The sequence below is a fragment of the Microcebus murinus genome, chromosome 12 (assembly GCF_040939455.1).
Source record: "Microcebus murinus isolate Inina chromosome 12, M.murinus_Inina_mat1.0, whole genome shotgun sequence".
Lineage (NCBI taxonomy): Eukaryota > Metazoa > Chordata > Mammalia > Primates > Cheirogaleidae > Microcebus > Microcebus murinus.
Genome location: NC_134115.1, coordinates 90199517 through 90224703, shown reverse-complemented (window position 1 = coordinate 90224703; position 25187 = coordinate 90199517). Strand labels below are relative to the sequence as shown.

The window sequence follows — 25187 nt, the reverse complement described above, 5'->3', positions numbered from 1 at the left end:
TACCTAAAAGGTTAACAGTAACTCCTTTCAGTGTTCACATTTCCAATTTTCTTATAAACAACACATTTTTTCTGTTTGTTTGCATCAAGATCCAAATTAGGTTCACCTGGGCTGGGCATAGTGGCTCACGCCTGTAATCCTAACAATTTAGGGAGGTTGAGGCAGGAGGATCGCTTGAGGCCAGGAATTCAAGACCAGCCTGAGCAAGAGGCAGACCCCATCTCTGCAAAAAATAGAAAAGTTAACTGGGTGTGGTGGTTGCCTGCCTGTAGTCCTAGCTACTCTGTAGTCCCAGCTACTGGGAGGCTGACAGGAAGACCCTGCCTCAGGGAGGGAGGGAGCCCAGGAGTTTGAGGTTGCAGTGAGCTATGATGATGCCACTGCACTCTAGACGACACAGCAACACCCTGTCTAAAAAAACAAAGAACAGATTAGGTTCACCCAATGACATTGATTAATAGGTCTTTTTAAACTACAATTCTCTCATTTTTCACCCTTTGTAATTTATTTGTTGAAAAAAATTGGATTGTGTGTCTTATAGAGAGTTAATCATGGTCTGGACTTTGCTGATTGCATCTCTTTCTTTGTATTTAGACTGTTTCTCTGTCCCCTGTATTTCTTGTGAATTGGTAGTTGAATCTGGGGTTAATTAGATTCAGGTTAAATTTTTATTATTTTTTTTTTTGCAAAACGATTTCATAGATGATGTGTTCCTTCATCAGCAGGTAAATGATCTAGTTTCTTTTTGTGATATTCACAGCTGTTGGTGCTTAATGCCTGGATTCATTAATTCATTAAAGGAAGCAAAATGATTATGCTTTAATTTGATCATTTTTTTATTAGCTGGAATGCTTCTATAGAGAGAAATGTCTCTACATCTACTGTTTGGCTACTCAGTAGTAGAGTTTTATAAAGGAAATATAGAATAAATACTTGACCTTTGACCAGTTTTCAAAATGACCAGTGAGCTTTACAAAAAAAAAAAAAAAAAGACTATGAATGCATGGATTTAAATATACTTGTGTTTCAATCCATGGCAATCAGCTCCTTCTTGTTGACTCTCCTGGGATATTTGAACAGGGCCTTACTAGTCTTTGAGAGTTTTCTTGCTGTTATCACAGGAGGTTCCAGGTTTATTTCATATATTTTCCTATTCCATGTCTGAACTTGTAGTTTTCTTGAGGTGCCTTGGTATCTTTAAGTTGAAAATAAAAATTGAAGACTGATCTGGGCATGCTATACGCTGTTAGCAAAAAATATACCCAAACATAAAGATACGGAAGTAAAAGATTGGAGAAAGATAACCATGTAAAACCCAACTACGAAAAAGCTTGTTTAGCTTTGTTAATATCAGACTAAATAGACATTAAGGTAGAAAGCATTATTTGAGATAAAAAGGGAATATTTTATAATGATAAATTCACTTCAGCAGAAGATACGACAATTCTGCATGCATATATACCTAATATATATATATATCTAATAAAATATACGAATAGCCAGGCATGTGCCACTACACCTGGCTAATTTTTTCATTTGTATATTTTTAGTTGCCCAGCCAAATTTCTTTCTATTTTTTAGTAGAGATGGGGTCTCACTCTTGCTCAGGCTGGTCTCGAACTCCTGAGCTCAATCAGTCCTCCCGTCTTGGCCTCCCAGAGTGCTAGGATTACGGGTGTGAGACACCACGCCCGACCTTAATGACCATTTTTTAGTTTATTTTTGTGTATGATTTAATGTAAGAATTAAGGGGCTTTTTGCTTTTTTAAAAAAATAGATATCCAGTTTTAGTGATATTTGTTGAAAAAACTTTCCTTTCCCCATTGAATAACCTTGGCACCTTTGTCAGAATATCAGTTGACCTATATTTGGACACTTCGTTCTGTTCTCTTTATCTGTGTATCTATTTTACACCAATACCACACTCTCTTGATTATTGTAACCTTATAAGAAGCATTGAAATCATCCTATAGTTTTAAGCTTTCTTGTTCTGTTTTTTTTTTTAAAAGTTTCTTTGTAGTGTCATATAAATTTTAGAATCAACTTGTCAGTTTTTATAAAAATGCCTACTGGTATTTTAACTAGCATTGCTTTGAATTTAAAGATTAATTTGAGGAGAGCTAACATTTTAACAGTATTGAATCTTAGTCTTTGAACTTGGTATATTTCTCCATTTATTTAGGCTGTCTTTAATTTCTCTGAGCAGTGTTTTGTATTTTTCAGGGTATAGTGCTGGATTTGGTGATTGGTACTGAACTTTGTTTTATGCCATTGCTTGCTCTATTTTCTCAGTCCCATTTAGTTTATGATTATCTTTTTTGAAATGCCATCAAAGTTTCAAAATTCTTATATGTACAGTCATGCATTACTTACATTCTGAGAAATATGTTGTTAGACGATTTTGTCATTGTGGGAATATCAGAGTTTATGTATGCAAACCTAGATGGTATAGCCTACTATAACCCTAAGCTATGCAGTACAGGCTGTGTTGTTCCCAGGCTACAAACCTGCGCAGCATGTGTACTGAATACTATAAGCAACTGTAACACAATGGGAACTATTTTGATATCTAAACATAGAAAAGTACAATAAAAACACCTACACTATTATAGTCTTACAGGACTAATGTCTAGGAAAGAAAGTGTATTAGCTACTTTTCAATATTAAGATTTTCTCTATTTTGCCTTTGTAGCAGTTTTTTTGTTTGTTTGTTTTTTAGTTTTTAAGAAAAGTGTTATAAATTTGTAATTGATATTTTAAATTTTTGATTGGATTATATTGCCATTTTAAAGTACATACAAAGTCCATTAGTGCTATATACTTTTGAACTTAAGTGCAAGGGTTTAATTTCTTTTGAGTTAATCTTATTTAAAATAATTCTGTTAGAGTTGTATAAATTTTGACTTTTTGTTTCATAGTTTATCTGGAGGAATGTGAACTGGCTAAACAGCTACATCCAAAGGAAAATGATTTGGTGTTTTTGGTTCCTGAGAGACAGAATGGAGAGAAGAAAGATACAGAGAGAGATTGCATGCGGGATCTCCATGAATATCATTGTGGTTATGTTCACAAGTTTCGACGCACTTCAGTCAGTAAGTAAATAATGAGACATTGGCCGGGCGCTGTGGCTCACGCCTGTAATCCTAGCTCTTGGGAGGCCGAGGCGGGCGGATTGCTCAAGGTCAGGAGTTCAAAACCAGCCTGAGCAAGAGTGAGACCCCGTCTCTACTATAAATACAAAGAAATTAATTGGCCAACTGATATATATATAAAAAATTAGCCGGGCATGGTGGCGCATGCCTGTAGTCCCAGCTACCCGGGAGGCTGAGGCAGAAGGATCACTCGAGCCCAGGAGTTTGAGGTTGCTGTGAGCTAGGCTGACGCCACGGCACTCACTCTAGCCTGGGCAACAAAGTGAGACTCTGTCTCAAAAAAAAAACAAAAAAAAAAAAAAAAAAAAAAAAAAATAATGAGACATTAACAAGAAATCTATCAGATACAAGCTCATCTTCTAATTTCCCTCAAAATTGTGGTTTACCAGCCATGTATTTAATAAACATTTATGAAACATGTTTTTGCTGTGTGTCAACAACTTGCCATTCAGAGTCCCTTTCCTAGTTTTTGTAGATGCATCTGGAAAAGACCCCATATTTATTGCTATAGCCTTATGATTTAAAAGCTTTCTTTTGTAATGTCCTCCTCTCCTGGTACATTTCTCCGTCTGTCATTTTGTTTGCTATAACCATCTGTTAACCAATTGTAAGCCTTCTGTTTGTTATATCTTAAATCAAATCCCAACCTTGGTTTTGTGGCTAATTACTAATTAGAACATAAAACATAAAACTCATTGTAAGGTAGCTTGAGGAATCTTCTATTTATTTTTATTATTTTTTTTTAACTTGGACAACTCTGGAAGTAATCTGTTTATATTACTCCCATTAACTAAATTGTAGGGACTTTTCTCCCTAAGGTAATGTAATAACAAAAATGTTACAGGTGCAGTGGCTCAGGCCTGTAATCCCAGCACTTTTTAGAGGCCATGGTGGGAGGATCACTTGAGGCCACGAGTTAGAGACCAGCCTGAGCAACATAGTGAGACCTTATCTCTACAAAAATATAGAAAAATTAGTGTGCCTGTAGTCCCAGCTCTTTGGGTGGCTGAGGCAGGAGGATTGCTGAGCCCAGGAGTTTTGAGGTTGCAATGAGCTGTGATGACACCACTGCACTCTAGCCCCAGCAACAGAGTGAGACCTTCAAAAAAAAAAAAGAATAGCAGTAAAGCTCCTTAGGGCAACACATTATGCCGCATTATAACAGGTGTGCTGTGTTTATTAGCATAAATAGAGTTTACTTAATTCTTTGTGTAGAATGCATTTAAAAGAGTTCCAACAGGGATATATGGCTATTCTGGGCTTTTGGCTCTTGTAAATAATAACATTTGCCAAATTTATAGTTCTGAGGCAGTCTCCTTCCCAGAACTACTTACTCATGAATCAAAACTATCTATCCTATATCTTCATTTGGAGACCTGTTGGGTATTTCAAACCTACTAGTCCAAAAGTAAACTTGATTTTCTGCCTGACATATTCTCTTCCTTTAGTTTTTCCCATCTTGTTAAGTGGGGCCTCCATTTTTTCAGTTGCTCAGGCCAAAAACTTTGGGATCATCTGTGATCCTTACTTTCTCTCACACCCTACATCTAATTGATGAGCACATCCTCTTAACTCATGCTTTGCAGTAAATCCAAACTTCAGTCCCCACCTCTGCATCTTGGCCCAAACTACCATTCACTTTTACCTATATTACTGCAGTAGCCTTATAAGTGGTCTTTTTGCTTCTGTACTTTTCCCATTGCATTTTTTTCTTTGTTCTGCGGTAAGAATGATACTTTGAATATGTAAGGTGGAGCTTGTTACTTCCCTACACACAGCTGCCGCATGGCTTTCCGCCTCCCTCTGAAGAGTGTCCAGAATCATTACTGTGGTCTGCAGAGCCCTGTAAAGTATAGGCCCAATTTAACTCTGAGTTGTTTACCATTCTTCTCCCTATTTTCCTTCCAGCCATATTGACCTTCTCCCTATTCCTAAAGTACTTCTGACACATCTGTGCCCTGGGATCTTTGCTGTTGCTGATTCTCTGCCTGAGGCACTCTTTCCCCCTTGCTGACAACACAGCAAAGTCCCATACTTCAGTCTCTGTTCCAGAATCATATCGTCAGGCAGCCCTTCCCTGACCAGCCTGTCTCCCTCTAGCCTCCCTCACTTCCTTGTCCTCTTCCTCTGCTTCCTCATAACATTTATTGTCATCTGACATGTTTATTTTGCTATCTGTCTTCTTCTTTTAGAAAATAAGCCTCTGGAGGATAGAACATTCCCTGGTTCTTAGGAGGCATTCAGTAAATAGTTATTGAATGAATTTTTTAAATAATGTATAAAAAATGTTAAGTTATAAAATACCTAGGTCTGAATTATCTTTTCAATCTTGGACAGCATTATTCACTGGTAACTGAAATTGCTTTTTTCCTTCTTGATAATAGTGCGTAATGGGAAGTCTGAGTGTTCCCTTTCCATCCAGACTCAAGATAACTTGCCAGCCAATGTAAATGAGCTTGTGAAGTGCATTGTAATCAGTTCTCTGGTAACTACACAAAGGAAGTTGAAAGCCATGTCTCTCTTGAGTGGTCGGAACCAGCTGGCTAGAGCTGTTCTAAATCCAAACCCCATGGACTTCTGCACAAAAGATTTACTGACTACAACGTCTGAGAGAATTGTGAGTAATAAAAAGAAAATTTTATGCCAGGATGTCAAAGCATCATATTGTTAGCTACTGCATACAACAAAGACACATTCACTGTGAAAGCACAGTTTAGTGCTAAGTTTTCTTTAATATTGCAGAGTATGTAATTAGGTTGGTCAGCTTACCTCAGGAAAAGGTACAGTACAGTAGAGTTGAAGGTATGCTGGAAGAGCAATGTTAAAATGTTAGATCAGCTTCCTACTTAATGTTCATCAGGTGATAAAGTTCAGGAGTAGGAGTCTCAGGGTTAGTAATGTTAAATTTGCATTTGAATGATTGATGGAGAATTGACTGGTATTGTTGCAAAGGCAAAGATGAAGTTGTTATCTTAAGTGAACATGTGTTCACTTAAGCAGTATATAAATTCCAGGAAATTAACAGAGAGAAATGGAGAAGAAAACTGATACTTTTTGAACCCCTATGGTGTGCTAGGCTTTTGTGTGCTTTTATCTCAGTCAATTCTCACCTTTTTAAAGGAATCTTAGATTTAATGAATAGCAGCGACCAAGACTTAGAGAGATGTTGGGAGTTTATTAACCTAGTTTGTAATTTAACCTGAAGTTTAGGCTAGGCATGGGATTACACACTTTGGGAGACTGAGGCAAGAGGATCACTTGAGCCCAGTAGTTCAAGGTTACGATGAACTATGATTGGGCCACTGTTCTCCATCCAAGGGGACAGAGCCAGATCCTGTCTCTGAAACAAAACAAACACTGAAGTTTAGGCTTAGTCCTGACCTTGAAATCATGCTTTTTCCACTGTATCACATTGTGTTAGGAAAGAAATAGTCTTGGAATATTTTTACCGTCTAAGGAGAGAATTAACTGAAATGGAAAGAAACAAAGAGTAAATAGAAGAAAAGTATAGATTATTAAATGCAGTTTGTTGTGGTCTTCTTTGTAAGAATCACAAACAAAAATATAGATTTGGTACTTGTAAATATTTGAAGCCTACAGGCACGAATTAGTAATGAGTAATTAGCATTCCTTCTAACAGTGAAAGTGGTTTTTAGATCAAAAGTCACTTTGAGATCTTACCTGACCATAACCAAAGCTTTTGCCTGACACAGATTGGAAGAAATTTTAATGGATGTTTTTCATTATCTTCCTCTCATGTACCACTACAGAAAGAACAACTCATTCTCTTAAATGTCTTTTTATATAGATTGCCTACTTAAGAGATTTTAATGAAGACCAAAAGAAAGCGATAGAAACTGCATATGCCATGGTGAAACAATCACCATCAGTTGCCAAAATCTGCCTAATTCATGGACCACCTGGAACAGGAAAGTCAAAAACTATTGTTGGCCTCCTGTACCGCTTGCTGACAGAGGTAGGTGTGAGTGAAGGCACCAGTGCTGTGGGCTGGGGACGTCAGTGCACTTTACTTGAATTAACTGACATATAAATAGGTATTGGAGTACCTTTTCCCCTTTTGTGTATATTTTTGATGCCATGTAGAACAGTATGAGAAAGAAGAATAGCAGAGAGACAGAAGGTTCTAAGTACAAAGAGTGGAAAATACTATTTTGTGTGGAAAAATCCTAAGGACTAGAATGGTGGTCTTTAGGATTCATTATAGGTCACATCTAATGCCAGGAACTGTCTTGAATATATTGCTGGGCTATGTTTGTTTGGATTGAGTATTGATTAAAGTGAGTGGTTGGTAAAGTAAGACTAAAGCAGTTATGATAAAATTTTATGCCGGAGTAATTTTAATACCAATGTAAGATATAAATGCTTTTATTTATTCTTAACTTTATTATGGGAACTTTCAAGCATACGTGGTAGTGAAGAAAAACTGTAAAACTATGTAATAGAGTTCATTGGTATTTGTTTGTGTGTTTATTTGTTTGGTATGTGTTTGGCAAATTGTAGAACCAGAGGAAGGGGCATTCAGATGAAAACTTCAATGCCAAAATCAAACAGAACCGTGTCCTTGTGTGTGCACCTTCCAATGCAGCTGTGGATGAGCTTATGAAAAAAATTATCCTTGGATTCAAAGAAAAGTGTAAAGACAAGAAGAATCCTTTGGGTATGATACTTACATGGGTTTCTAATTTGTTTTTGTTTTCAGTGTTTACTGTGGGCAGCTTTAAATGACAAAGAGCAAACCAATCGTGGTAATAACTTCTCCTTGGGCCTGTGGCCCATATGTACTTGTTGATTCATTTAGCACATATTTTATTGAGCATATACCTGATGCCAGGCACTGTGCCAAGTACTGATTTTTTAACAGTGAAGCCTTCAAGGAGACATACAGTCTAATGAGGAAGAGGGTAAGTCAGTGGACAATTACAGCATACAGTGATAAGTTCCATAATAGGGTTAAGATGGGGAGTGTTTTCAGATACCTTAGAGGGATTCTTGATTCAGCCTTGTGAGAACTAGGGAAGGCTTACAGAGGAAATCACGTCAGAGAAGAAACCTGAAGAGCAAGTAGGAGTTAGCTACAGGAAGTAGGGGTGGGGAGGGTAAGGGAGGGAGGCTTGAGCAGGGATTACTATAAGTAAAAAGGACCAGGGCCAGAGATCCTTGAGTGGTTCAGTATAACTAGAATATAGTAAGCTTCACAAAGGCGGGGGTTTGGATTGTTTCACTGCAGTATCTCCAGTGCCTAGAACAGTGCCTGGCAGTTAATTGAGGCTCAGCAAAGCTTGGATGACTGAAAAGTCCTAGCACATTAGAGGGTGATGAACGTTGAGGCTTTCAGTGAGCACCGGCTTATATTGTTTGTAGTTACTGAGTGCTTCTTACCACGTGTCAGCAGCCCTTGAAGGAATCCTGTGAACTAGGTTATTGACCCTCCTATCTGTGTTTTATAGGTGGGGAAACTGAAGCTTAGAGATGTTAAATGCACTATAGGAATAACTTTTTCCAGTAGAACTAGTGAAGAGCATTACCACAGATGACTCAGGACACTTCAGGGAAGATGGAAAATCATTTCTATTTACTTAACCTTAACACTCTTCTTACAACTCATTTTGGGTTATGACTTTGTATTAGACTGCTTTCCTAAGCTCATGTCTTGTCTTCGCTGCCAAATTTTATTTTCTATAAGGATATCTGACAGTGCCTTTTATCAATTAGGGTTAGATTTGGTTGCAAGTAATAGATACTCCAAATACAGCAGCTTAAATGATAGAAGTTTCCCTCTTTTTTATTCAAAAGCACTGAGGTGGGCATTCTGGGACTAGGACCAGAGTTAACTGGTTTGGTAACTCTGCTTCAGAGTCTTTGGATACCCAGGCTCCTCTTATCTGTTACTCCACCATGTGTGGCCTCCATTTCTTAGTGTGCTTCCTGGTCAGGGATAGCTGCTCCAGCTTCAGCAAGGGGGAGAAAAAGATGAAGGAGGGGCAAAGGGAGCATACTAGCCATATTTTAAGGAAGATTCCTAGATGCTGCCAGTAGCACCTCTGCTTATGTCCTCTTGGCCACACTCAGCTACAAAAGAGGCTGGGACATGTCATCTTTATTCTCAGAGATCAACACGTTTTTACTTTTAACTACATATGTGTTACTACCTACGTGTAGAATCTGTTTGTTTTTTAACACCTCCAGTACATTGTCAATCTGCAGCTCTTACTTGCCATTCATTACATGTGTGAAATTGATGATTGCACGTATTATTAACTGCAGTATTTCATTGTATGAGTGCACAGTTTATTCATTATGCATTGATAATTTAGATTCTTTTCAATTTTTTATTATTTTCAATTTTATTATAGTGAAACTTCTTATAATTGTGCATATTTCTCCAATCAGGTATAAAAATGTTTACTACCATAGATAAATGAATTGTACTGTGTAATACTATATATAACCGTTAAAAGGAGTACCCTAAAGCACAAAAACGTTCTTAGTCATGTCTCTTGCATATACATGCAGCTTTCTAGGGCAGTGCTTTTCAAATTGTGGATTGTGACGTACTGATGTAGTGGTCCCCAACCTTTTTTGCACCAGGGACTGGTTTCATGGAAGACAATTTTTCTATGGATTGGGGGGGAATGGCAGTGCAGAGCTCAGGCCGTGATGCAAGCAATGAGGAGTGGCTGTAAATAACAGATGACGCTTCTCTGGCTTGCCTGCTGCTCATCTCCTGCTGTGCACGCCCCAAACACCCATTTCTTAAGTTTCATAAAGGACAGTTTTTTCAAGGGGGTGGTGAGGAATGGCTATAGTCTGCAGCCCAGTCTTTAACAGGACACAGACCAGACTGGTACTGGTCCATGGCCAGGGGGTTGGGGACCACAGTACCAATGGATTGGAAAATCAGTTTAGTGATACCAGGATTAGCATACTTTAAAAAGTTAAAATACAATAGAAGAAAATAGAAAAGAACAGAGTATAAGCAGTCTGGGTAAATACAGGTTGAGTATTCCTAATCTGAAATGTTAAAAATCCAGAATTTTTGAGTGCCAGTATGATGCTTAAAGGAAGTACTCATTGGTTTATTGGAACAGATCAGATTTCAGATATTTGGATTAGAGATGATCAACTGGCAAATATAATACAAATAATACAAAATCCAAAATATCCAAAATGTGGAACACTTTGGCCCCAAGGATTTCAGAGATTAGGGATACTCAACCTTTATTGTTTTGTGAAATTTGTTTCAGTTGTGTGTGTGTATGCGCACATACATGTGCTGGGTTTGAGTGTAAAGTGTACTTTATAATATAGGTCAAAGTTAGAAAGTGTTTGTAAAAACACGGGTTTCTAGCATATGTCCAGAGGTGAAAATGTGGGGTTGAAAGTTAGTTTTCTTTAGTTTTCTAGGTAGTGCCAAATTGTAATTGAAAGTGGTGGCACCATTTTATACTCCTAAGAGCAATCCTCGTGTGGTGTGCAGCAGGTGCAGTTTTGTTTTTTGTTTGGTTTTTGCTTCTTCCCTATTCCTTTCGTGTGTCTGTGCAGTTTTGCTTACCTGTCCCTGGCAGTTTAGGTGTGTTGACTCCACAGCAAGATCAGGACTAGGATGAGGCAAATGTATGTCTAGGTTGGATTTTTAAATTAGAGAGCAATGACACCTTCTGTGAGTAAAGAGAGCGCTTTCTTCTTTTTCACCACTTTCATTTTCACTTCTTTTTACTACGTCTGGGTGGTCCTGGGTGTCTTTTAAGGAAATGCCTGAGACATCTTCCTATTACATATGGTGTTTCTGAGTTTTGTATTTTTATATATATGTATACATATATATATCCTTTATCAGTTGAAGAGTTCCTTTCTCATTAAGAGTTCTTATCAGAAATGGGTATTGAATTTTATTGCTTGCTTTTTTTTCTTCCATTGAAATAGTAATGAAGTTTTTCTTTAATCTGTTACTATGGTAAATTACAGTGTTTCTCTGGTGTTAAAATAGCTTTAATTCCTAGAATAAGGTCAACTTGATCTTGTATTAATTTTAGCACACTGCTAAATTGCTAATGTTTTATTTAGGACTTTGAAATTAGTGTTCATAAATGAGCCCAGTCTGTAATTTTTCTTTGTCCTAATAGCTGTGTCTAGTTTTAGAATTGAAGTTACACAGACTTTAAAAAATGAGTTGAGAATTTTTTTATTTGTTGGAATGTTTTGTGTAAGACAGATTATCTGTTACTTGAGGGTTAATTTGTTACTAGTGTTGTTTTACTTTGTATTTTTTGTCTATTTTTTGACAGAATTGGTACATATTTATTTACTGTTTTAACATCATTAGTAGTTACGTCTGTCTATGCAAGTTTTCTAGTTTTGAATGAGTTTTGCTAATATTTTTTTAAGAAAAATTTCTACTTCAACTAAGGTTTTTGTATATAAGCATAAAATTGTTCATTGCATTCTTATTTTTAAAAATCTCAAATGTATTTGTGGTTGGATCCCCTTTGTCACTTTCTGTGTTATATATTTATTCCCTAAATCTACATGTGGCACAGGCTTGTGGTTGGAAAGTACGAGGGGAGAATTTATTTCTAACTCAGCTGAAACCAGGCCAAGGTAGATGTACTTGCTTCTCCTCTGCTTCTCCAGGTACCTTTACTTTCTGGTGGACATTAACATCCAAGCTCTCATTATAGAAATTTCTGTATTTTTATTGGAATGGTATTAATAGTTTTGTGAATGTAGACATGTGTCAGACTCAGAATTAAAGATTTGTAAATCTCTTCATCTTACTGGATGTAAATTATCCCTCAGTAATGCTGGTTTAAAGAGCAAAACATATACCTAGCATGTAGACACTGATCAGCCCTCACCTCACACCCCACGCCCTCAGGGCTGCCACAGCAGCTCAGTGGCCTTCAAGTGCAGTTTTTAGCTCGCGATTGCGTGCTCTCTCTCTCTCTCTCTCTCTGTCTCCCCCTCTCCCCCTACAATGTAAAAGGATGTTTTATAATTAATGGAACATTTCTTGATATTTATAATGAGTGAGTTTCTAAGTAATCTCCACTTCTGGTGGAAACACAGTTGAGTTAAACAGTTTTTTGTTTATTTTATTTTTTTAGAGACAGGGTCTCGCTCTGTCACTCAGGCTGGAGTGCAGTGGTGTGATCATAGCTCACTGCAGCCTGGAACTCCTGGGCTCAGTCAGTCCTGGGCTTAGTCAGTCCTCCCACCTCAGCCTCCTGAGTAGCTGAGACTACAGGAATACAGGTGTGTGCCATCATACCTGGCTAATTTTTTTTTTATATAGACAGGGTCTGGCTATATTGCCTAGGCTAGTCTTGAACTCTTGGCCTCAAGTGATCCTGCTACCTCAGTCTCCCAAGTTGCTGGGATTACAGGGGTGAGCCACCACATCTGTCCAAGGTAAGCGGTTTTCAAAACCCTCAAGTAAATTATGACCAGGGAGGTTGGCCTCAAATTTAGGAGAATGAGCTGAACTAGGATCAAACATATGTGGTAGATAACTGTAAAAATAAACCATTCATTCAACATATGTTTATTGTACTTACTATGTGCACTGGCATGTTCTAGGCAGGGACCAAAACAAAATTATTCTTTTGGGACTTAACAGTAGAAGGAGATTGTAAACAAATTACTGTATGATGTGTCAGATTGGGATAAATACTGATAAACTCTGTAGGATTGCTATAATTTAGCTCAGTGAGGCAGTGGGAAATTTTTAGATTAAATAATAACATGTGAGTGATCTCAAATAAAATGTGGTTAATAGGCAGGTTAAATGGTGTTTGTAGTTGCTGGAATTATTGTACTCAAGAATTTTTGTCACCTGTGTCCCTCAGATTCTGGAGTAGCAATGTGATGTGAAGCATAGTTTCAAAGATTTTATACTGAATATTCTGCAAAAAAGGATTTGATGGTCAAATAAGATTCTGTTTTGGAAATTAAAACACAATAATATATAAGTCCTTGAAATATTCTGAGAGAAAAGCAGTTAAGAAAAATAAAGCAGTTAAGAGAACTGCTTTATTTAAATGGTTAAATTCATCATTTCCCAAATCTGTTTTGCTATGGGATGTTCTATAGAACATACTTTAAAACATTTGTGTAATAGAATCTCAACTCTGCAATGCACTATTTATGTGACCCTGCTAGCTTTTATTAAGTAAAAGTGATAAGTACTTGCCTTACAGGATTATGAAGAATATCTGAAACAATGTATAAGGAGTCACCTGGGTAGTTCCTGGCATTTGGTTGATTGACAGTTCATGCTAACTTACCCTTTCTCTGATTGTTAATATATTTTCTTAGAAAGAAATAGATGTTATGTTTAGAGATAGGATATATTGGCAGTGTCCTTATTAATTTTTAAGTGTGATTTTTATCAACAGGAAACTGTGGAGATATAAATTTAGTACGACTGGGTCCAGAAAAGTCTATTAATAATGAGGTTCTAAAATTCAGTTTGGACAGCCAAGTTAACCACAGAATGAGTAAGTACACACTAGTGTTTTCTATATTTCTTTTTGTATGGTAGAAAATTACTTGGGTACTAAAGGTAATTTGGAGACCCCAGAAATAATCTAGCTTTGGAAACTAGTTTTCCTTCTCATTGTGTTTGTGTATGTGTGTGAGTTTGTTCGAATTAACATACAATTTTTTATTTTTTTATTAGAAAAAGACTTACCTTCTCATGTTCAGGATATGCATAGAAAAAAGGATTCTCTAGATCATCAGCTAGATGAGCTTTCCCGTCAGCGAGCTTTATGCCGAGGTGGACGGGAAATACAGGTATCTAAACAGTTCTTAATATTTGTTAGATGATAACTCATAGGTATAAACACTAGCTGATAAGTATTTGATGCCCTTCTTTTATTAGGGAATGGTATAATTCATGTGTAAAACTATGTACTACATTGGTATGTCTTTATATCAGGTGTTAGCAAACTTCTTTGTAAAGGACAAGTTAGTAAATATCTTAGGCCTTGTGGGCTGTGTGGTTGGTCTCTGTTGCGTCTACTCAGCTCTGCTTTTGTAGCATGAAAGAAGCCATAGATAACATATAAACAAATGGATGTGGCTGTGTTCCAAAAAACTTTATTTAAAAAAACAGATGGTGCATTGTGTTTGGCTTGTTAGCTGTACTGCTTTATATTAAAGCTATACTAAATTTATTAGGTATCTTTCAGGTATAAGTTAAAGAAACCCAGTTCAAATTAGGTTAGACAAAAAGAGAATTTACAGACTCATATACCTGGGAAATCCAAGTGTATATTAGCTTCAGCATGGGTGGATCCAGAGGTTCAAATGATATCATTTCTCCATTCCTTGATTGGTTTTTCCCTCTGTGTCAGCCATTTCTTCTCCAGGAGAAAATAAGTATCAACATCTCTGGGCTCTACTATCCCAGCTTAGAAACTCCAAAGGGAGAGAGGGTCTCTCTCCCAGCATCCATGCCTCAGTTCCAGGGAAGGACTTTGATTAGTCCTTGGGTGAACAAGCAGTTCTAATCCCTGTTTTTAAGGGAGTAGGTGCCATGATTTGCCAGACCTGTATTAATAGGTCTATCACTGTGGCAGAGGAATGGTCAGGGTGTGACTAACAACCTTATTTGAACCACCTAGAAGTTAGTGAAGGAATGATGTTCCAAGGGTTAGAATGCTAAGCAGATAGATAGCATACATGCAATACATATGACATAACTGAATCTTACACAGCAATATAGAAAGTGTGTCAGGACTTTACTGGTAAAGAGAAAACAAGCTGGATTAATAAGTGTTTCATTGGTAAAATATAGGCTCACTCTATTAAAATGTGAGGCAGTCCATTGGAAAGCATTTTAAAGGGCTTAGTTTTACATCTCTAGGTTTAACTTAAAAATAAATAAACAAAAGGCTTGATTTAGTTTTAATGATGGTATTCCAATTTTTTCTAGAGGCAAGAATTAGATGAAAAAATTGCAAAAGTTTCTAAAGAAAGGCAGGAACTTGCTTCTAAAATTAAGGAGGTAAGTAGTTCACCTGTAGCATTGTGTTGATGTTTCTTTTTTAATTTAATTATGAAATAGTTCAGACTACCTATGGGGTTTTCTCAATTACACTTTAAAATGTTTATTATGAAAAATTGCAGACATTTATGGAAGTGGAGAAAATGGTGGAATTACAGTTATTTATTTTACACTTGTTTCTGTAACCTAAGAATGAATTTTTATCACCATCTGAGATTTCAAACAAAGAAGTGATTATAAATTATCTTTTTTCTGTTTTAGGTCAGGATAAATATTTAAAATCCCTCTTATAAGGTGCTCTATTTCTGCTTTCCACCCATTGCAGAAACCAGTTATAATAATCAGATAAATAGTGAAAACGGGTTTTTGGTTTTTTTCCCTATTAAAAAGAAAAAAAATCACCTGTGTGAACTTTAGGACGAAGGGGGCTTAGCACTGTGGGTTTTCCAGTGCTCCAGCCTGGATAGAAGAGTGATGGTGGGTAGGATTTGGCATAAGAAAGTACAGCACTTTTTTTGTTTGTTTTTGCAATTCTTGGCTTAGAGCATTAACTCTGTATTTGTCTTTGATCATCAGAATCCTGTAACATGTGTAGCTTTCCCCAGTATTCTTTGGATGTAAAAATAGCAGATAAGATTTAGACTAAGTGAAGCTAGACTGAGCCAGATGTATGCCATGATCATCAGAATGCAGCCCTGATCAGACCAAGCAAGGTCGGGGAGGGGGGGTAATTGTGACCAGAGATGTTACAAGTATTTTTGAGCTGAGGTTTTTCTCTTAAATGTATTATTAGCCTTCTCTATGTGGCTAAATAAATACAATTGAATTTAATGCATATTTCCATTAGCAGTTTGTTTTTATTGAAACTAAAAATTATGTGAAAGCTCTTTATTAAAATTTTAAACTGAGTGCAAAATCTTCCCAAATTTAATGATGAAGTCCATGTTCACAGGTGTTGTGGTTTTTGCTGTTCATGACACGCATTCTGTGGACCATTGACTTAGTCATGCTTGGCATTTTTACTCACTAGATGGCTGAGAAAGCTGACAGTGCTTTGCCCTGTAAGTTGTGGAGGACCACAGTGCCACCCTCTTGAGCTCCATGGTCAAATATATAGCAAAGATGAATCACTGCTGCCTCTTAGTAGCAGAAGTAGGCAAACTGAATCTCTGATAAGAGTACCAGTGTATTTATGGGACCATGACATGGTGCACACCGTGAGGGGCCATTTACGTTGTCTAACAGAAAAATATATGTTCAACCTTAGTTCTAACTCTGGTTTTACTCAGATAATTGTTTCACAACTCAGTAGAATTCTTTAATCTGTACTTACTCTGAAACTTGATTATATGCATCTGGCTGCAAGAAGAATTGTAATCTACTTTGACCAAATCAAACCTTGAATACATTTTTTTAGAATGGTGCTTAAATGATTTTATACCCTTAGACTGCAAAGCATAATATTTTTTTTCTGGTTTGTTTCTGATTATCTTGAATATTTCTGTTATTTTCTAGAGTTCAGGTTTCCCCCTAACTTTTACTAAATATTTTTCTGTTGCATAATAAATGGTGGGTGTTATGTAGTAAAAATAGGCCTGTCATAGTCAAGGGTTTATGTGCAATATAGATTATGTATTTTTTTGTATATATTTATATATGTTTAAATATATTATTTATTTGTTCTCTTAGGTTCAAGGACGTCCACAAAAAACACAGAGTATCATCATCTTAGAGTCCCATGTTATCTGCTGCACATTGAGCACAAGTGGTGGTTTACTACTAGAGTCTGCTTTTCGTGGGCAAGGGGGTGTTCCCTTCAGTTGTGTCATTGTTGATGAGGTCAGTGAGCAGGGGGCCATACAACTTTGACTAGTACGATGAGGAGTAAGTCTTATGAATTATGGCTGCTGAGATGTTGATAAAATGGTTTTTTTGCATCTGATTTTTACCTCCCATTATATGTGTATTCCCTTAGGGTGTAATATGCTGCTATTTACCCACCATAGTTAAAACGGCTTTTCCAGTATTGGGATTATAGTCTCTAGGATAACTGTTTCTAACAAAATCTATGCTGGGTGCTAGCTCCTGCTTGGAACATCTCTTGAAGTAGGAATACCTTTTGAAGTAGTTTAATACAGCTTTGAGCCACAGTGTTTTCAACTTACATCCTTTATTGCTAGCTCATTCTTTGAGTAAACATTTATTGGGTACCTACCACATTTGCCAGATTGTAGAGTCAGAAGACAAAAGAGAAGGAGCATGAGATACAGAGAATTGATCCAGGAGACCCAAGATCCAATATTCACCAGAATGAAAGGAGAGAACAGAGTGGAAATGATTAGATAATTGAAGAAAATGTCATTGAATTGAAAAGAAACTTGAGTCTTGTGATTGAAGAGGCCTGCTGGGGAACAAGGAAGAAAGATTGGGGAAAACACACAGGCACACCTAATGAGATACTTGAACTTCATTCAGAAAGTTCTAAAAGAACATTAGAAGAGAAGAAAATTTTTTCAGGCTCATGCCGAACAGGAACAGAGAACACAAACCTAGAGCTTACATGGCCTTCTAACTTGTGGCTGGTTCCTAAGTGGTAGTGGCTTCCATGGTGGTCAACTTCAAAATACGTTTGATTTTTTTTTTTTTTTTTTAATGGTGTTTAAGGGGGTTTTTCCCCTAATGAAAGAAAATACTAATTTTTGATATTTGGTGCAGAAGGAGAATGTGGTACTTTTATGAATGCTTAGAACTTTAATTAAAGTATGTATGGATAAATTAATAGCAAAGGTAATTAAGACAATTTCTCCCTCTGTACTTTCTTACCAAGGCTGGGCAGTCTTGTGAAGTTGAGACTCTTACTCCACTCATCCATCGCTGCAATAAGCTTGTTCTGGTAGGAGATCCTAAACAGCTCCCTCCCACAGTCATTTCTATGGTAAGTTTTTTCATGTTCAGCTTGCTTTAAGGCGGAAGGGGCTTTTTGCTTGTTTGTTTCCAGGAGGGTGGTGTATTTATTGGATTGACATCTCTTATTTGGAGGGAAAGGTAGGGAATGTCAGAAAAGAAGACCCCAAGACCATTTTTAAGTCTTAATGTGTCTTAAAAAAAAATCTCTAAAAATATCCCTTTGCTCATAGTTGTGCTTCTGTGTCTGCATATGGCAGGAGTGTGCAAACGTCAGGACTGGAAGCCTGTGGATGGTCAGGCTCTTTCCCATCAGGAAAGGGGGTGCTGCAGATATTTTAAAGGCTGAATTGGATTTATTTGAATAACACAACAAACACCAAAACAATAATAAAAGAACTTTAAAAACAAGGAAAAGAATACCAACCTCCTGATTTTTGTTTAAATATGTGCAAATTTGAGGAAAACACCATAAAAAGAAATTATTTTTGGAGTACATTTCCAATTTTAGAATAGAGCATTCTGTAGTACAAGAAAGTGTCTGTGCCTTTTGCATCATCTGAAAGCAAAGATGTCAGGGAAAAAAAGGATTAATTGTGAACTCTGCCTGTGGGGAGGTAAGCACCTCTAGATTGTGGTTCACTCTACTTTGTTTTTTTTTTTTTTTTTTTTTTTTTTTGAGACAGAGTCTCACTTTGTTGCCCAGGCTAGAGTGAGTGCCGTGGCGTCAGCCTCGCTCACAGCAACCTCAAACTCCTGGGCTCAAGTGATCCTTCTGCCTCAGCCTCCCGGGTAGCTGGGACTACAGGCATGTGCCACCATGCCCGGCTAATTTTTTTTTATATATATATCAGTTGGCCAATTAATTTCTTTCTATTTATAGTAGAGACGGGGTCTCGCTCTTGCTCAGGCTGGTTTCGAACTCCTGACCTTGAGCAATCCGCCCGCCTCGGCCTCCCAAGAGCTAGGATTACAGGCGTGAGCCACAGCGCCCGGCCTGTTTTTTTTTTTTAATCTCACTAAAGATGTCTCTTAGAAATGCACATCAGAATCAGGACTTGATAGATGTTTGAGATAATCTGAGATTGCTACAGTGAGTAAGATCCAATCTCACAGAGCTGAGATTCCAGTGGAGGAGACCACTCCAGACTTAGAGCATGAGCATCCCTAATCTGAAAATCTGAAATGATCCCTAATCTGATAATCTGAATAGGTCCAGACCAGGGTTTTGAAATGTAGTAAAATTTGCATTTTTTCATAATCACATAGATTATTTATACAACTATAGAATAGTGGCCTCAATAGTGGTTCTCAATCCTAGAGAGCAGATCATTTTCAAAGTCTTTCTGTTGAAGTATGAAATGCATGCAGGTGGTTGTTGTTGTTAGTGGTTTTTAACTTGGGAATTATTCAAAATGATAGTGCAGTTCTTTGTATGACATCTGGGCACAGGTGCCTGATCATGCTAGGGTATCGCCCAGAAGCACACCTGTTGCTGAGTGAAAACCTGTGTCTGTAGGGAAGAAATGCTGCAGGTGACTTTTTGTTCTTGGAGAATGAAGAGCGAACTCTGTACCATATTTCTTCAAATAGTGCACTGTTTCAAAAATCTATTGATTTTAACTTCCTGAAGGGCCTCAGCATGTAATGAAAAGGGATTGTTTTTTGTTTTTTTGGGGTTTTTTGTGACAGAGTCTCACTTTGTTGACCAGGCTAGAGTGAGTGCTGTGGTGTCAGCCTAGCTCACAGCAACCTCAAACTCCTGGGCTCAAGCGATCCTCCTGCCTCAGCCTCCTGAGTGGCTAGGACTACAGGCATGCGCCACCATGCCCGGCTAATTTTTTTTTCTATATATAAGTTGGCCAATTAATTTCTTTTTATTTATAGTAGAGATGGGGTCTCACTCTTGCTCAGGCTGGTTTCGAACTCCTGACCTCGAGCAATCCGCCCACTTCGGCCTCCCAGAGTGCTAGGATTATAGGTGTGAGCCACCATGCCCGGCCGAAAAGGGATTCTTAATGGGCCTCAACTTTACTGACAGATAAAAATAGCAAATGAGAAAAATCTATCTATTTTTGCTTTTTTATTATTATATAAATAAAACGGTCTTATTGAGGAAAATTTAGAAAATAATTACAAAGGTCATTTCCACAACATGCCTTTCTAACCACCTATTTTTAAGGATAATTACTGTGAACAGTTTGATAGGTATTTTAACAGATTTTACTGGGCATTTGTGTATACATTTATTCATGTTTTTCAGTATATATTTATTGAATGCCAACATACTTCAGGCTCTATTTTAGGTTTTGGTGTTAGGACGGTGAAGAAAATAGACAAAATCACTACCCTAGTGGAGTTTGCATTCTATTGGATAGCTCACGGTAAATAAGTTAGTGAAATATGGTATATAGTGATTATAAGGTTTGTATACATGTATATGTATGCGAGTTTGGTTTTATTTAAAGGTGACAGGATCATTCTGTGCAGAGTTGGCTTTTTTTCAGATCAGGGACATCCTTCCATGTCAGAATGTATAAATCTACATCATTTTGTAGGATGGACTAAGTTTTTGTCTGAAAGTAGATGTGTTATTTTGTATAAGTCCTTTTTCTATTTCCTGAAAGAGAAGATCCAAGATTAGGTTTTGGGCTAACTCTAATAGATAAACTTTTAGGGAAGTGAATGAAATTATCAAATATTAGTAATTATTTTATTTAGTTACACAAACCTATTTAAAATCACACTTATAAATAATATATTAATTAAGAATATTGCCCTTTTTCCCCACTCTCATAGTCTGTGAAACAGGTATGTTCAAACTTTGCATATACATCTTCAATGCTAGTGTCTTCAGCATCACTCATGAAGATTCCATCATCTTAACACACTTTTCAGAGCACATTCTTCTAGATTAAGACATAATCCTTTCTGAATCTTTGTATGATGCTATCATTTAAAAGTATATTCCAAGGCACAACTGTGATAACATTAAAACAGTTTTCATTTGTCATTAAGGTCACTATTTTTCAGATTGCAGGTTTATAACCTATTACTTGGTTTGTGAACTGAATTTAGTATGAGTTTGAGCATCCCTAAGCTGAAAATTTGAAATACTCCAAAATCCAAACGTCTTGAGTTGACAACATGATGTTCAAAGGAAACGCGCACTGGAGCATTGCAGAGTTCAGACTTTCAGATTAGGGATGCTCATGCTGTACGTCTGGAGCGTGTCTCATTCACTGGAATCTGAATTCTGTGAGATTTGATCTTACTGTAGTAATCTTAGCATTCCACGTTGTAGGTACTCAGTACTTAGGAGATGGAAGGATGAAGAAGTTGGTTTTCGGGGCGATCCAAGCGGCACCCCCCCCCCCCCCGTGCCCCTAGCTGCCCGCGTGTGTGAGCAGCGGCCCTGCCGTGCTGAGAGTGCAGCGCCCCGGCCCAGGGCCGCCGGCCGTGTTCAGTGAGGGCGTGGGCCAGCCCGCGGCGACAGCGGCATGAAAGTGACCATGTGCTTCGGGAGGACCCGGGTGGTCGTGCCGTGAGGAGATGGCCACATGAAAGTTTTCAGCCTCATCCAGCAGGCGGTGACCCGCTACTGGAAGGCCATAGCCAAGGATCCAAACTACTGGATACAGGTGCATCGCTTGGAACATGGCGATGGAGGAATCCTGGACCTAGATGACATTCTCTGTGATGTAGCAGATGATAAAGACAGACTGGTAGCAGTGTTCGATGAGCAAGATCCACATCATGGGGGTGATGGCACCAGTGCCAGCTCCACAGGTACCCAGAGCCCAGAGATACTCGGTAGTGAGCTTGGCACCACCAATGTTTCCGCCTTTCAGCCTTATCAAGCAACGAGTGCAATTGAGGTCACACCTTCAGTCCTTCGTGCAAATATGCCTCTTCACGTCCGACGAAGCAGTGACCCAGCTTTAATCAGCCTCTCCACTTCTGTCAGCAATAATAACTTTTCCTCTGAAGAGCCTTCAAGGAAAAACCCCACTCGCTGGTCAACAACTGCCGGCTTCCTTAAGCAGAATCCCGCTGGGAGCCCAAAACCCTGCGACAGAAAGAAAGATGAAAACTACAGAAGCCTCCCATGGGATACTAGTAACTGGTCTAACCAATTTCAGAGAGACAATGCTCGCTTGTCTCTGAGTGCCAGTCACCCAATGGTGGACAAGTGGCTCGAGAAACAAGAACAGGATGAGGACGGAACAGAAGAAGATGACAGCCGTGTCGAACCAGTCGGACATGCTGACACGGGTTTGGAGAACATACCCAACTTTTCTCTGGATGATATGGTAAAGCTCGTACAAGTCCCCAACGATGGCGGGCCTCTGGGAATCCATGTAGTGCCTTTCAGTGCTTGAGGCGGCAGAACTCTGGGGTTATTAGTAAAACGATTGGAGAAAGGTGGTAAAGCTGAACAAGAAAACCTTTTTCATGAGAGTGATTGCATTGTCAGGATTAATGATGGCGACCTTCGGAATAGAAGATTTGAACAAGCACAACATATGTTTCGCCAAGCCATGCGTACACCCATCATTTGGTTCCATGTGGTTCCTGCAGCAAAGAAAGAGCAGTATGAACAACTCTCCCAAAGTGAGAAGAACAGTTTACTATTCAGGTTGCTTCAGCCCTGACAGCCAGTATATGGACAACAGGAGCATGAATAGCGTAGGGCTTCACACGGTGCAGAGAGCACCCAGACTGAACCACCCGCCCGAGCAGCTAGACTCTCACCCACGACTACCTCACAGTTTGCACCCCTCTGGAAAGCCGCCGTCAGCGCCAGCCCTAGCACCCCACAATGTATTTAGCACGAATGTAAGCAGCAGTAAAAAAGTAAGCAACACCAAAAAAGTAGGCAAGAGGCTTAATATCCAGCTTAAGAAAGGTACAGAAGGTTTGGGATTTAGCATCACTTCCCAAGATGTGACAATAGGTGGCTCAGCTCCAATTTATGTGAAAAACATCCTCCCACGGGGGGCTGCAATTCAAGATGGTAGACTCAAGGCAGGAGACAGACTTATAGAGGTAAATGGAGTAGATTTAGCAGGCAAATCCCAAGAGGAAGTTGTTTCGCTGTTGAGAAGCACCAAGATGGAAGGAACTGTGAGCCTTCTGGTCTTTTGTCAGGAAGACGCCTTCCACCCAAGGGAACTGAATGCAGAGCCAAGCCAGATGCAGATTCCAAAAGAAACGAAAGCAGAAGATGAAGATATTGTTCTCACACCCAGTGGCATTAGGGAATTTCTGACGTTCGAAGTTCCACTTAATGATTCAGGATCTGCCGGTCTTGATGTCAGTGTCAGGTCCAAAGAGAACCATGCAGATTTGGGAATCTTTGTCAAGTCCATTATCAATGGAGGAGCAGCATCCAAGGATGGAAGGCTTCGTGTGAATGATCAGCTGATAGCAGTAAATGGAGAATCCCTGTTGGGCAAGACTAACCAGGACACCATGGAAACCCTGAGATGGTCCATGTCCACCTAGGGCAACAAACGAGGAATGATCCAGCTCATTGTTGCAAGAAGAATAAGCAAATGCCATGAGCTAAATTCACCTGGGAGCCCCCCTGGACCTGAGCTGCCCATCGAAACAGTGTTGGATGACAGAGAACGGAGAATCTCCCATTCCCTCTACAGTGGGATTGAGGGGCTTGATGAGTCGCCCACGAGAAATGCTGCCCTCAGTAGGATAATGGGTAAATACCAGCTGTCCCCCACAGTGAACGTGCCCCAGGACGATACTGTTATCATAGAAGATGACAGGTTGCCAGTGCTTCCTCCACACCTCTCTGACCAGTCCTCTTCAGCTCCCACGACAATGTGGGGTTCGTGACGACAGACGCTGCTGGCATGTGGGCCAAGGCTGCAATCACTGACTCAGCTGACTGCTCTTTGAGTCCAGACGTTGATCCAGTTCTTGCTTTTCAAGGAGAAGGATTTGGACGCCAGAGTATGTCAGAAAAACGCACAAAGCAATTTTCAGATGCCAGTCAATTGGATTTCGTTAAAACACGAAAATCAAAAAGCATGGATTTAGGTATAGCTAACGAGACTAAACTCAATACAGTGGATGACCAGAAAGCAGGTTCCCCCAGTAGAGATGTGGAACCTTCCCTGGGTCTGAAGAAGTCAAGTTCATTAGAGAATCTGCAGACAGCCGTTGCCGAGGTGACTCTGAATGGGGATATTCCTTTCCATCGCCCACGGCCACGGATCATCAGAGGAAGGGGATGCAATGAGAGCTTCAGAGCTGCCATTGACAAGTCTTATGACAAACCTGCAGTAGATGATGACGATGAAGGCATGGAGACCTTGGAAGAAGATACTGAAGAAAGTTCAAGATCAGGGAGAGAGTCAGTGTCCACAGCCAGCGATCAGCCCTCCCAGTCTCTGGAGAGACACATGAACGGAAACCAAGAGAAAGGTGACAGGACTGATAGGAAAAAGGGCAAAACTGGAAAAGAGAGGAAGAAAGAGAGAGATAAGGAGAAGGATAAAATGAAAGCCAAGAAAGGAATGCTCAAGGGCTTGGGCGACATGTTCAGCCTTGCCAAACTGAAGCCCGAGAAGAGATGAACAACAAACCCGATTCAAAAATGTCTTGAACAGCACATATTGCACAGTTTTTTTTTTTAAACAAACAATAAATTTACTTTTAATGAAAAAAAAAAAAAAAGAACTTGGTCTTCAAAAGGCTTGTTTATAATGGCAGTCAATATTTGTTTCTGTGAGGGCATACCCCAGAAATAATTGTTTAATTCGTGTTACATTTCTTTGCTTCCTGTATTAGTGATTCTTTTTGTTGGCATCTGTTAGCATCAGAATAGCATTGGTTGTAGCCATTCATAAGATTACATCTCTTTCATAAGCAGTGTGTGAGTATTCTAAATAAAGAGAAAATACCTCAACTTACTATATTCAGTATTCATGGCTTTTTGAGAATCAGGGCCAGAAACCTTTCCTTTCTCTGAATCTATGGTTGTTGGTAGTCTTATGCCACCTGAACCTTGGCCATATGCATGTTAAGCTCGGTGATTATATTTCTAACAATGGGAAAAGTATAAATGAATTCTTGGA

General features: G+C 38.7%; 1 protein-coding gene and 1 pseudogene across 1 annotated transcript in view; both read left to right on the top strand.

Moving 5' to 3' along the window:
• SETX (senataxin) overlaps nt 1–25187 on the top strand; it is a 78946-nt gene that overhangs the window by 39137 nt on the left and 14622 nt on the right. The window contains exons 12-20 of the mRNA XM_012744093.3: nt 2919–3092; nt 5537–5769; nt 6961–7128; nt 7674–7830; nt 13568–13669; nt 13852–13967; nt 15112–15183; nt 16873–17022; nt 18011–18118. Of these exons, the coding sequence (XP_012599547.1) occupies nt 2919–3092; nt 5537–5769; nt 6961–7128; nt 7674–7830; nt 13568–13669; nt 13852–13967; nt 15112–15183; nt 16873–17022; nt 18011–18118 (1280 nt within the window). The remainder of the gene's footprint in view (nt 1–2918; nt 3093–5536; nt 5770–6960; nt 7129–7673; nt 7831–13567; nt 13670–13851; nt 13968–15111; nt 15184–16872; nt 17023–18010; nt 18119–25187) is intronic.
• On the top strand, nt 21517–25185 carry LOC105859866 (partitioning defective 3 homolog pseudogene; annotated as a pseudogene).